This window comes from Oncorhynchus keta, chromosome 35, assembly GCF_023373465.1.
Source record: "Oncorhynchus keta strain PuntledgeMale-10-30-2019 chromosome 35, Oket_V2, whole genome shotgun sequence".
NCBI classification, from domain to species: domain Eukaryota; kingdom Metazoa; phylum Chordata; class Actinopteri; order Salmoniformes; family Salmonidae; genus Oncorhynchus; species Oncorhynchus keta.
This window is the reverse complement of record NC_068455.1, coordinates 12,261,846-12,275,464: the sequence shown is the minus strand read 5'-3', so window position 1 is coordinate 12,275,464 and position 13,619 is coordinate 12,261,846. Positions and strand designations below refer to the sequence as shown.

The 13,619-nt window shown below is 40.4% G+C and overlaps 1 protein-coding gene, 1 long non-coding RNA gene and 1 other non-coding gene across 3 annotated transcripts; 1 reads left to right on the top strand and 2 right to left on the bottom strand.

Annotated features, from left to right (window-relative positions):
• Nucleotides 1-6,820: 6,820 nt before the first annotated feature.
• Nucleotides 6,821-8,780, bottom strand: dusp23b (dual specificity phosphatase 23b). The gene is made up of 3 exons (XM_035751752.2): nucleotides 8,538-8,780; nucleotides 7,701-7,982; nucleotides 6,821-7,467 (listed from the first exon to the last, which is right to left on the bottom strand). Exons 2-3 carry the CDS (start codon nucleotides 7,968-7,970, stop codon nucleotides 7,282-7,284), a joined length of 456 nt encoding a protein of 151 aa, XP_035607645.1. The 5' UTR covers nucleotides 7,971-7,982; nucleotides 8,538-8,780; the 3' UTR covers nucleotides 6,821-7,281.
• Nucleotides 8,781-10,083: 1,303 nt separating this feature from the next.
• On the bottom strand, nucleotides 10,084-13,425 carry LOC118369115 (uncharacterized). Its single transcript, XR_004822506.2, has 3 exons — nucleotides 13,027-13,425; nucleotides 10,729-10,812; nucleotides 10,084-10,534 (listed from the first exon to the last, which is right to left on the bottom strand). It is a non-coding gene; the product is annotated as an uncharacterized LOC118369115 (long non-coding RNA).
• On the top strand, nucleotides 13,417-13,499 carry trnal-cag (transfer RNA leucine (anticodon CAG)). Its single transcript has one exon. It is a non-coding gene; the product is annotated as a tRNA-Leu (tRNA).
• The last annotated feature ends 120 nt before the right edge of the window (nucleotides 13,500-13,619 follow it).

The window sequence follows — 13,619 nt, the reverse complement described above, 5'->3', positions numbered from 1 at the left end:
TACCACCAGATGTATGACATGTATGTGCTGCTGTGCTGCCAGGTCAACGCAGCCCTCACCAGCCAGCTGTTCTCCCAGCTCTTCCACTCCACCAGCCCTAGCTCTATGCACACTCACAAGACCATATATTCACACAAGCTTGCCACACTCACACACTACACTGACACTCTCACACAAAACCCCCACCCACTCACACTACATACAGTGCATTCAGAAAGTATTCAGACCCCTTGACTTTTTCCACATTTTGTTACATTACAGCCTTAATCTAAAATGGATTCAATGTTTTTTCCCCCTTATCAATCTACACACAATGTCCCATAATGACAAAACAAAAACAGGTTTAGACATTTTTGCAAATGTATCACAAATAAAAAATGGAAAAATCACATTTACATAAGTATTCAGTCCCTTTACTCAGTACTTTGTTGAAGCACCTTTGGCAGCGATTACAGCCTAGAGTCTTCTTGGGTATGACACAACAAGCTTGCCACAATTGTATTTGGAGAGTTTATCCCATTCTGCTCTGCAGATCTTCTCAAGCTCTGTCCAGTTGGATGGGGAGCATCGCTGCACAGCTATTTTCAGGTCTCTTTCAGGTCTCTGCGCTACTCAAGGACATTCAGAGACTTGTCCCGAAGCCACTCCTGCACTGTCTTGGCTGTGTGCTTAGGGTCGTTGTCCTGTTGGAAGGTGAACCTTCGCCCCAGTCTGAGGTCCTGAGTGCTCTGGATCAGGTTTTCATCAAGCATCTCTCTGTACTTTGCTCCATTCATCTTTCCCTCATTCCTAACTAGTCTCTCAGTCCCTGCCTCTGAAAAACATCCCGACAGCATGATGCTGCCACCAGCATGCTTCACCATAGGGATGGTGCCAGGTTTTCTCCAGGTGTGAGTTAAATTTTGGTTTCCCTTGTTTCTCATGGTCAGCGTCCTTTAGCTAACTCCAGGCGGGCCATCATGTGCCTTTTACTGAGGAGTGGCTTCCGTCTGGTCACTCTCCCATAAAGACCTGATTGGTGGAGTGCTGCAGTTGATTGTCCTTCTGGAAGGTTCTCCCATCTCCACAGAGGAACTTTGGAGCTCTATCTGAGTGACCATCGGGTTCTTGATCACCTTCCTGACCAAGGCCCTTCTCCCCCGATTGCTCAGCTCTAGGAAGAGTCTTGGTGGTTCCAAACTTCTTCCGTTTAAGAATGATGGAGGCCACTGTGTTCTTGGGGACCTTCAATCCTACAGACATTTTTTGGTACCCTTCCCCAGACACAATTCTGTCTCGGAGCTCTACAGACAATTCCTTCGACCTCATGGCTTATATTTTTTTCTCTGACATGCACTGTCAACTGTAACGTAACGAATAAGGCCGTAACGTAACAACATGTGGAAAAAGGGAAGGGGTCTGAGTACTTTCCCAATGCACTGTACATGTATGTTTAATTTGATTAGATTTGACTGTTACTTGTCTTGGCTTATTTGTGTTTTTTTATTATATTATATTAATCAATTTATTGCCTCCTGTTGTTTTTATCTTGCTTATTTTATTGGACTGTGAAGGTCATGACATAACATCAGATACATTATAAAGCAATTAGAAGGATTTATAATGGCTTATTCATGGAAGTTATTGTAAAGTGTAACCAAATAAAAAACAGGTTTGCTCAAATACCGCTCATGTCTTCCTATATACCACGAACCCTGCGCTCCAGGGCGTGATGGACAGGGTGGTGTTTGCAGCAGGGGCCAGTGCTGATGAGGTGGTGCATAGTGAAGGGTGGGACCTCCAGCGGGAGGAGGGGCCAGATCTCCACCTCCCCTTCCTGCTCTCTGAGGAGGGCTATGACACGGTCAGAGGCATCCCACAGGGCTTCAGAGAGTTCCAAGAGCCTATCTTTAATGTACTACTTAAGTAGTTTCTTGGGGTATCTGTACTTTACTATTTATATATTTTTTAAACGTTTTACTTTTACTTCACTACATTCCTAAAGAAAATAATGTACTTTTTACTCCATTCGTTTTTCATGACACCCAAAAGTACTCATTACATTTTGAATGCTTAACAGCAGGAAAATGGTCAAATTCACACACTTATCAAGAGCACATCCCTGGTCATCCCTACTGCCTCTGATCTGGCAGACTCACTAAACACAGATACTTTGTTTGCAAATTATGTCTGATTGTTGCAGTGTAATTTATCTGTAAATGAACAAAAACTAAAATATTTTACAGTTTGGTTGATATAAGCAATGTGAAATCATTTATAGTTTTACTTTTAAAACTTGAGTATATTTTAGCAATTGCATTTACTTTTGATACTTACGTATATTTAAAAGCAAATACTTTTAGACTTTTACTCAAGTAGTATTTTACTGGGTGACTTTCACTTTTACTTGAATAATTTTCTATTAAGGTATCTTTACTTTTACTCAAGTATGACAATTGGGTACTTTTTCCACCACTGTAAAAGAGAATATGATTATGTTTGCATTCACTTGTCATTAAGGTTTTCTGAACTCAGTAGGCTATAAAACAGTGAATTACTTTTAAAAACTGGTGTAAAACATCTGCATTGTTTGTCGGCTTTATTCAGGATGGAAAAAGTAAACATCCTAAGTAAAATGCATGATATACATGTCACAGAACAACGCACTGTACAGCATGTATTGTGTGTTGTGCCTGTGTATAGTTATCTAAAATGTTCTCTCTTCCTGAATTACAATCTTTCACCCCCAATCTGGATTATCTTCTTCAACAGAGCAAACCATTTCTCTACCTCGAACCAAAACGGGTCCCTCATATGGGGAAAGAAGTCTTTTAGAAGACTTTTTCTGAGTGTTTCCAAAAGCAAATAATATAGTTCTGTATCCGTTTTTAGCTTTATATCTCATTGTGATCTTTTCTGTTTCTTTCAATTATTAGACACCGAGAACTTGACTATCTGGAGTATTTATCCTGTCTTGTCCTGTGTGAATTTAAGTATGCTCTCTCTCTCTCTCTCTTTCTTTCTCTCTCTCGGAGGACCTGAGCCCTAGGACCATGCCTCAGGACTACCTGGCCTGATGACTCCTTGCTGTCCCCAGTCCACCTGGCTGTGCTGCTGCTCCAGTTTCAACTGTTCTGCCAGTGGCTATGGAACCCTGACCTGTTCACCGGACGTGCTACCTGTCCCAGACATGCTGTTTTCAACTCTCTAGAGACAGCAGGAGCGGTAGAGATACTCTGAAGGATCGGCTATGAAAAACTAACTGACAATTACTCCTGTTGCACCCTCGACAACCACTGTGATTATTATTATTTGACCCTGCTGGTCATCTATATAAGAAGGGCTTTATAAATACATTTGATTTGACTATACCACTGAACAAACCCTTGAACAGAGGAATGTGGGTCAGCATCATGGCAGCAAAGGTACAAATTCATTAGTTCATCCATTCATGCAACAATCACTGACAATAATCCATATTTTTCCCCATCTACAGGGAGCAGGATAAAACAACCTTGGGATTTACATTGTCTATCAAGGGAGGACCAGCAGAAATGGTTAGAAAACTACACTGAGTGGACAAACCATCAGGAACACCTTCCTAATATTGAGTTGCACCCCCTTTTGCTCTCAGAACAGCCTCAATTTGCATGGACTCTACAAGGTGTTGAAAGTGTTCCACATGGATGCTGGCCCATGTTGACTCCAAAGCTTCCCACAGTTGTGTCAAGTTGGCTGGATGTCCTTTGGGTGGTGGACAAAACTTGATAACAAGGGAAACTGTTGAGTGTGAAAAAAAATCCCAGCATCATTACAGTTCTTGACACAAACCGTTGCGCCTGTTGTGACTCAACAGGTTGCCAAGCAGAGGGCAGCATACCATGGTCTGGCTTACCTGCTTGATGAACCACCTTCGGTAAACAACTAGATACAAGTAGAATAAACAGAACACAGAGAGAACAGGCCCTGCTGAAGAACAGACAGCTGTAATGCTCCAGCCCCAACATGATTAGTGAGTCTAACAATAGTGTTGTTATTGAAAATTGACTAACAATTAATTTAATAGGATAATTGCAATCTTATCATGGGTCGCATGTGAGGTAAATATAATATGCATGGCCTGTATATCTGTATAGATAACCTACAATTGATCTTCTCAATAACAGGTGTGGGTTGCAGAGTCCAGGAGGACATCAGAGGTGATGCAGCCCCTGAGAATCGCACATTCAAGGAGCACCAACGTCTCTTATCCCTCAGATCAAATGACTCCACCAAAGTCAAAGCCTTGTAAGGAGGATCCTGAGAAGACGGGCTCAACATTCGATCAAGGCTTATCAATCAAGGCTCAACACTTTAAAAGCATAAAGATATTTTGATTATCTAATTGACCTCCAACATGATTGGCACTACTTCTATTGATCTCACATCATTTCTGTATTTTGGGCTGTCTTCTGTTAGAAATCTGTGGAGAAAATTGCTGCCCCACATCTAAGCCCAGGACAGACCTGTGCTGGCAGTGCCAGAAGAACAACTATCAGGTCTTCAGATCTGCCAATATGCCAGAAGCTGTTAAATCAGCCAAGCTGAAGAAGCAAGAGCAGCATCTCCTGCTTGTACAGAGTGAGTGGTCTGTCTACCAGAAGATGGTTGCTGACCTGTCAAGACCTGCAGTTGTCTCTGGGGGCCCTACTGAACCAGCAAGCAAAGACATCAGGATACATTACAGCTTTGATTTTACTCAACAAGAAACATTTCCTCCTTTATACTGATTAAGGACATAGATGGATAAATAGATATACAGTACAATAAAAAAAATATTAATATATATATATTTGTGAGGCAGACAAATACATTTCACTAAACTGTGTAAAGACAGATTGACAGGGGTGAGACAATTAATTGTAATTTATCTTAATGTTCTTTTGTTGTTTGCAGGTGCACTATCCTTCTGACCCTATGCAGCCAGCTCCCATCTACTTTTTAACTTCTCGCAAGTGTGTCTTGTTTGGTGTCTGCCGTGAAGGAAAACCACAACAAGTCAACTACTTGATTGATGAAGGCATGTCATCCAGCACAGGCAGCAGCGCAGTCATCAACTACATGCACCATTTCTTCACCAACTACGGAGTTGGGGAAACACGTGTTGACCTGAATTGTAATAACAGCAGTGGCCAAAACAACAACAAGTCTGTTCTCTGGTATTGTGCCTGGCGGACAATGCACATGCTGCACCACAGTCTGGACCTTCACTTCCTGATCACAAGCCACAACAAGTTTGCCCCCGACTGGTGCTTCAGCCCCATCAAGCAGCGCTTCAGAAAGACCAGAGTGAATACTTTGTCTGAGATTGCTGGTGTTATGAAGGACAGCACTGTGACAGGGGTCAACATCCCACAGCTGGTTGGACTGGAGGATGGTACGGTGCTGGTGTCAAGCTATGGCTGGCAACAACACTTGACTCCCTACTTCAGGCCGCTGCCACAGATCAAGCAGTACCAGAACTTCAGGTGATTATAATTTTCATTGCATTTTATGAGGTTATTCTTCTTATCTAAACTTGGGAGGTGAATTGATGTTGTCAAAGAGGTTTTTGTTATTTCCTGTTTTACAGCTTCGGTGCTCTGGAGCCTGGTGGTATTGTCGCCAAGGAGCATTCTGACTCAGTCGGGACCAGGTTTCAGCTGCTGCACAACGCTGAAATCCTTCCTCGCATAGATGGTCTACCTGTAAAAGCACCACCTGGACTGGACACACCTTGACAAACTTATCTTTTTGAGAAGGTCAGGGAGTTTTGCAATGAAGAGGCTATGGGTATTTACATGCCCTGCACCAAATCCAAGGGCAGGACAGGAACAGGCTCTCCGAATATAGATTCTCTTGTTCACGCGTGGTTCGGACAGACCACTCATCAGCACTATCTGCATTGCCTCACCACTTTACCCGACTGTATGCATACAACTACCTCGTCTATCACTAGTGTTATTGTTTGTGTACATACTGTATATGAGTTTATATTTGCACTATTTCTGATAATACACACATGTGACCCTTTGGCTGTACAATTTACACCTTCTGTAGAGACCCATCCACTTAGCAACATATTGATATATAAAATGAATATTGATGTGTGTGGTCGTAACATGACTTTGTGACATACCACACAGACTCACTAAACACAAATGCTTTGTTTGTAAATTATATCCGAGTGTTGGAGTGTGCCCCTGGCTATCCGTCAATAAAACATTAAAATAGGGCGATCTGGTTTAATCAATCTGACTTCTACTTTTGATACTTAACGGCCCAAAGAGGTTAATGTACTTTTGAGACTTAAGTATTTTTTTATTAAAAAGCAAATACTTTTAGACTTTTACTCAAGTAGTATTTTACTGTGTGACTTTAACTTCAGTCATTTTCTATTAAGTCATCTTTACATATGGACACTTTGTTTACCTGGACTCTTTCCTTATTGTAGGCTACTACCACTTTAAGTCTTAATCTTTACTACACTACTCACTGTTCAGTGCATGACTGCACATGTGAATCCTTAAAAAGAGAAGGGTGGGGCTGGCTTAAGAGTGTGTGAACAAGGCTGAATGTGTATCGACAATATAGACAAAGTAAAGCTCTCCAGTAGGTACCAAAACATTCAAAGGCCATTTTCTCAAGTGAGTTTTACAAGTATATCAACTTTCAAAGCAGAATTACTTATCCATTGTTCCTCAAAAATGCAGTGTATCATATGCCATGTTGTAGCTCTGAGTCTCTACGTTTTATCCAATGTAAAACACCCAATTTCAAATGTTGCTACAGAAGACCGAATCCAGGTGGTGAGTCAAAAATGCTTATTGCATGAGTCGGTTGTTTAATTGAACTCAAATCAAAACTTAGGTACGTTATTAATGGATTTTTGTAATAAATTAATGGTTATTTTTGGCAAATTTACAACAGCAATCAAACGTGTTTTATAAAGCCCATTTTACATCAGTAAGTTGTCACAAAGTGCATTATATATACCCAGCCTAAAACCCCAAAGAGTGAGCAATGCAGAGGCACAGCGGTCATGGTACACATTATAGATGTAGCGTATTACTTCCCATACAATTCAGGACACCTTCCCAGAGTTAAAAACAGGCACAGTAGCAGCTTTAAAGAAGAAATGCAGCTACAATATATAAAACGTGTCCCCCCCCTTTTTAAATTTGTCCACTTCAATTGGTCAAGTTCTAGATGTGTACAGTACAGGTATACATGTCGATTTCCCCTTTAAAATGATTTAAACGTAAAATATTTAAACAAAAACAGTTATTTAATGCGCTGGTAAAACTGCACCACTGCTTTCTCCTGGTCGTGTGTCTCAATAGAGCCGTGACGTAATCTTCTGATCTCACTGATGGCGTCGATGCCTGAGATCTGCCTGGTCCTCACCAGATAGCAGGCCAACATGGTGCCTGTCCTCCCGTGGCCATGCATACAGTGAACAGCTACACCCTACAGCAGAGAGAAATACATGTGGTTGACTTACATAGATAAAGATACAGAAGGATGTGTGTTAATGTACATCAATGGTTGACAATAATTCAACTGTGTACATTTAGACTGACCACTGTGAACTCAGTGGTCAATGTTTGTTTGGTTTCGTGTGTCAAAACAGAAGTAAGGAGGTCCTCTGATGTAGTAGCTGAATAATGGGTAACTGAACACTTCTTAAACTGAACCCGTACCTCGCCTTTAGCATTTGATTCCTCCACAATAGACAGAAACCTCTGAATTTGTTCTGGAGTTGGTGGGGTGAAGTCTATTATCTTGATGTGGTGTAGTTTCACTCCTGGGACCGTATCATAGTTGGGAGGTTTTTTCTCACACAAGCAGACCAGGTGTTGAATGCCATTGTCCAGAAGGTATTGGTAGTGGGCAGTCATTCGAGGGAGAGCCAGTCCTGCCAACTTTTTAGGTTCGATCCAGGAGAAATTAGGGGGTGGACTACAGGCCATGGCAAAGTCAATCTGAAATTTTGTGAAATGTAGAGATTGTTTTACCATTCAATAATTTCATATTCACAGCCAGTCACAATGTGCATTCAGATGCCCATAAACCCATTACTGTGTTAACGTTACAACGGTGAAACGGTTTGGCCTCAGTTGTATAGTATTTAGGAAAAATGAATTAAATCTGGCCGAGTTGAATTGTACTCCACTGCGAGACCGCATGATACTCGAACAAGGTTTATTATAAACAAACGGTTGGTATAACTAGTTAACTAAAGATTTCCCCTTTCATCTGTGACTTTGACACTTCAACCCACTCAAAAGCAGCTAGTTAGTAGTAGTAGCTACTAGTTGAGTTAGCTAAATAAATCCATAAACGTCCATGACAAACGGTGGGCGTCAACTCTGTGTACAAAAAAAAAAAACAGATAATAAACTAACATTTTCTATATTGCCAAAAATCCAAATGTAATATCAAGTTTGCTTACTAGCTATCTTTACGTAAAGTTTATAAAATAGGTTGCTAGCTAGCATGCTACTGGCATCTGTCAATTCATTCATGCATTTACTTACATTCAGTATTGTTTTCTGAAGAAAGCCGTGTATAAAAACGTCAGATCTGGCGTGAAAAGGTTTCGTAGCTAGTAAAGTCAGGGTGTGGTGGGTGATGTCCCGTTAAACAACATAGAACACAACCTACACTGGAGCTTAATCCGTCTTTAGAACGATGACGACAAAGATGTGTAAAGGGCAGTGAACAATAATTTATACATACACTAGACAACGTTATGGGAGCACTGTTTTGAGGCCACGGCACCTCCATCTTGGCACTCCTCACCGTGGTAAAAAAAAAATGTTTGGGAAGTTACTGTACAGAAATGCATTTATAATGTCTACATTTGTTTTTTCCACGTTTATTATATTACAGACACCTTAATGCATTATTATTATCTGAACGAAACATACAAATAAAATCTTAAAAGAATGATTTAAAAAAAAAAATACCGTAATGACCCTGGGTTTATAAGCGCGGAAATCGACTCTGCCGCGGGCGCATGCTTTTGTGGCACAGTCGATAGCGCGCCGGACCTCAGGCTAGAAGGTCGAGGGTTTCGAGATTGTTTCATTACATTGGTGTAAATCGTTACAGTACTAATGTTACTGTCAACAACAAAAATACTTAAATGCATGTAATTTTGTGCTTGAAACATTTAATTGAAATACTGTATAATTCCATAAATTCCGACAGAGGACTGCTTCTTCTGAGGAGTGCCAATATGGCGTCATCGGTGGCTTTAAAGCCTCCCATTGGCCAATACATTGCATCAACAATCTAGGGTTTATATACATCATTGGTTGGGATCTTTTGTAGTGGGGCATTTTAGCGAACTCTAACCCCTTTCCTAAACTTAAACTAAGTCTCCTAACCCCTCGCGGTAATTCTTCTAACCTGCTTTGAAAAGTCACTTCTGGTCGTAGATGTACTCCTTGTAGTCAGAACTTTTTTTATAGCTCCTTATTCTGTGATGACATGCGTTGCCAACTTCGCGGCGGAAGCCATTGATTTTTAATTGGACCGTTGCGGCAGAGAGATTACAGTAAGGGTCTGGAGCTGGCCTCCAACTGCCACCTTAGCGGCATCATAGAGGTCCCAGTGTCCCATTTCTAACTAAGCATAGTCACTTTAATAACTCTACCGACATATACATATTACCTCAATGACCTCGACTAACCGGTGCCCCCGCACATTGACTCTGTACTGGTACCCCCTGTATATAGCCTCGCTATTGTTATTTTACTGCTGCTCTTTAATTATTTTATACTTTTATTTATTTTCTTTTTTTGGGAGTATTTTTCTTAAAACTGAATTGTTGGTTAAGGGCTTGAAAGTAAGCATTCACTGTAAGATATTCGGCGCATGTGACAAATGACATTTGATTGAACAAAACCTTTGTGAAAAGACGTCAAAATGACGTCTTTTCATGATGTCTTATTCTGGTCGAAAAAAAGTGATTTTTTAACGTCTTTTTGTGACCGCCATACGACCAGTTGGTCATAATTGTGAGCTCTATCTGACCTGCTGGTCATAATTCTGACCAATATATTATGTGCTATATTATGTTGCCTACTGGTTATAGTTAAGACCTCATCATAACCTGGTAACGACCACCTGACTACAGCGTATTACCTACAGTAAAAAGTATTGCAGAGGATAAAGTTGGTTATTGAAAATATGGTTCATTACATTTCTATCTGTTTCCATAGTCACCAATTAAAGTTCAAATCTGCTAAATCATCTTACATTTAAAACAGATAGCAAAACAAAAACAATAACAAGCAATAGCAAAACAAAATCTTCATCACAATTTTTTTGCACATCTGCATACAGTAATTGATTCGTAATTCACCCATAGAGTGAGCGACACAGATTATATAAAGGCCCATTGTTTTATTTTATTAATGAAGAATATGAGTGGTATGATAGGGTAGATCCTCAACAAGGACCTCTGAGGACAGAAGACAATCTGGAGCGTAGTGGCCCTCTTGAAGAGTGGTGTGATGGGTCAGATCTGCAGTGAAGAGAGTCAGCGTATTACAAATGTATTAATTTAAGATTTTAAAAGAAAACGAGAAAAGGACATTCCTGAAGAAACTTTCTGAACTCAGCTACCTAAAAGTAATTCCATGGTACAGGTTGAAGAAGTTTGTTGCAGTTATCACTTAGAGATGCTTTCAAAAAAGAGCAACTTGCTCATATACATACTTTGCATCCTCAGGGACATATTTTAGGACTTTACAGACGGCCCACAACACATCAACCTCCTGAGTTTTCTGGCTTGTCTTGACACTTATTGCAAGAACAAAAAGAGAAGAAAATAAATGATCGATTGGCATAATGTATAAATAGCTGATGTTAGCTAGCTAAAGTTGGCCAGCTAAGTTAGCTAGTTAGCAAATCTTTGCTTGAAGTTCTTCTCCTCAACAAACCACCACTTTATTTACAAAAGTAGAACAAGAATGCTACCACTTAGCAGTAGTGTATTGTAGGCTATTTTGCAAATGACATCGCCAATGTCGAGGATTGGTAGGATGGTCAGTTTTACAAGGGTATGTTTGGCAGCATGAGTGAAGGATGCTTTGTTGCGAAATAGGAAGCCAATTCTAGATTTAACTTTGGATTGGAGATGTTTGATATGGGTCTGGAAGGAGAGTTTACAGTCTAACCAGACACCTAAGTATTTGTAGTTGTCCACGTATTCTAAGTCAGAGCCGTCCAGAGTAGTGATGTTGGACAGGCGGGTAGGTGCAGGTAGCAATCGGTTGAAGAGCATGCATTTAGTTTTACTTGTATTTAAGAGCAATTGGAGGCCACGGAAGGAGAGTTGTAAGGCATTGAAGCTTGCCTGGAGGGTTGTTAACACAGTGTCCAAAGAAGGGCCAGAAGTATACAGAATGGTGTCGTCTGCGTAGAGGTGGATCAGAGACTCACCAGCAGCAAGAGCGACCTCATTGATGTATACAGAGAAGAGAGTCGGTCCAAGAATTGAACCCTGTGGCACCCCCATAGAGACTGCCAGAGGTCCGGACAGCAGACCCTCCGATTTGACACACTGAACTCTATCAGAGAAGTTGGTGAACCAGGCGAGGCAATCATTTGAGAAACCAAGGCTGTCGAGTCTGCCGATGAGGATGTGGTGATTGACAGAGTCGAAAGCCTTGGCCAGATCAATGAATACGGCTGCACAGTAATGTTTCTTATCGATGGCGGTTAAGATATCGTTTAGGACCTTGAGCGTGGCTGAGGTGCACCCATGACCAGCTCTGAAACCAGATTGCATTGCAGAGAAGGTATGGTGAGATTCGAAATGGTCGGTAATCTGTTTGTTGACTTGGCTTTCGAAGACCTTAGGCATGGTAGGATAGATATAGGTCTGTATTATTAAATTAAATACACCTGTATTTAGAATTCTATTTTCAGACATTTCTTCATTGCCTATTACTGTAACTCAACCAGTGTTATATTACTGTAACTCAACCAGTGTTATATTACTGTAACTATATTGTTCTATTACTGTAAATCAACCATAGTGTTCTATTACTGTAACTCAACCAGTGTTCTATTACTGTAACCATAGTGTTATATTACTGTAACTCAACCATAGTGTTCTATTACTGTAACCATAGTGTTCTATTACTGTACCTCAACCATAGTGTTCTATTACTGTAACCATGGTGTTCTATTACTGTAACCATAGTGTTCTATTACTAACTCAACTATAGTGTTCTATTACTGTAACTCAACTATAGTGTTCTATTACTGTAACTCAAACAGTGTTATATTACTGTAACTCAAACAGTGTTATATTACTGTAACTATAGTGTTCTATTACTGTAACTCAACCAGTGTTCTATTACTGTAACTCAACCATAGTGTTCTATTACTGTAACTATAGTGTTCTATTACTGTAACTCAACCATAGTGTTCTATTCACTGCCAGTCCCAATGTGAATTCAGATGCCCCCATCTGGCCTCGTTGATGTATATGATTTTGGACAGATTACTGAGCCTAAACCTCAATTAGTAGACCTGCACTCCACTGGGAGAGAGCATGATACTTGGACAAAGAGTAACAAACGGTTGGTATAACTGGCTAGCTAAAGGTTTCGTCTTTCATGTGTGACTTGGACACACTTCAACCCACTCAAAAGCAGCTGAAGTTAGTTAGTAGCTAACGTTACTACTTAGCTAGTTATCTCTGCTAATAATGGGACTAGCTAGCTAAAGAAATCCCCACAGTAAACGCCCATGCCAAAAAGTTGGCGTCCCTCGGTGAACAAAAAACATGATAAACTAGCTAGCTATATTGCCAAAAGACCAAATGTAACACAGAACATTTGCTCGATATCTTTCAAGTGAAGTTTATTAGGTAGGTTGCCAGATAGTTAGTAACGTATACTAACCACTGTCAATTGAATTAATTCAAGCAATATTCACTTACAATAAGTACATTTCTCGATAAATTTATAAAAAAAACGTCAAATTAACGTTTTAGCTAATTACCTAAACGGCTAAAGTTGGGCGTAGGTGATGTCTTGTTAAACAGGGTAACGTTATAATAACGTTTAAACACCAAAGTACACAAACCCTACTGGAGCTTCCTTCTTCTGCCTTCTCTTGCACGACGACGTCAAAGATTTGTGTCGCTCCTTGTGCCGCGTTCAAGTGCTCGTCGGAACTAGGAAAGTCGGATATTTTCGGGTTTCTAAATCGTTGAATGCAACACGTGAGTAACTTCAACCAGTTAGCAAGTACAAAAAAATATATATTCTGAACAAATCCTGGCACTGTAATAAAACCAATAACCGTATATTATGCTCGTTTTGATTCTACTCGAGGTTAACGTCATTACTTTCTAACGTTAAAATGATATACATTCGCAATTAATCTTATGTCAGGATGGCCGAGCGGTCTAAGGCGCTGCGTTCAGGTCGCAGTCTCCCCTGGAGGCGTGGGTTCGAATCCCACTTCTGACAAATATTTTTTCCCCCCGAACTGAATCAGACAAGTTAGTAAGATGTTATAGTAAGATCTCCAGCTACAAGTAAGTTATTTTATCATAGCAACGAACGCAATACTAAATCAGTATAAATAAA

What these genes read in the sequence shown, in the direction of transcription:
- dusp23b (XM_035751752.2), bottom strand. Translation starts at nt 7,970, where the DNA reads ATGGCCTGTAGTCCACCCCCTAATTTCTCCTGGATCGAACCTAAAAAG. An exon ending in AATCAAATGCTAAAGGCGAG is followed by an intron (nt 7,468 to 7,700) that starts GTACGGGTTCAG and finishes TCTCTGCTGTAG; the next exon opens with GGTGTAGCTGTTCACTGTAT.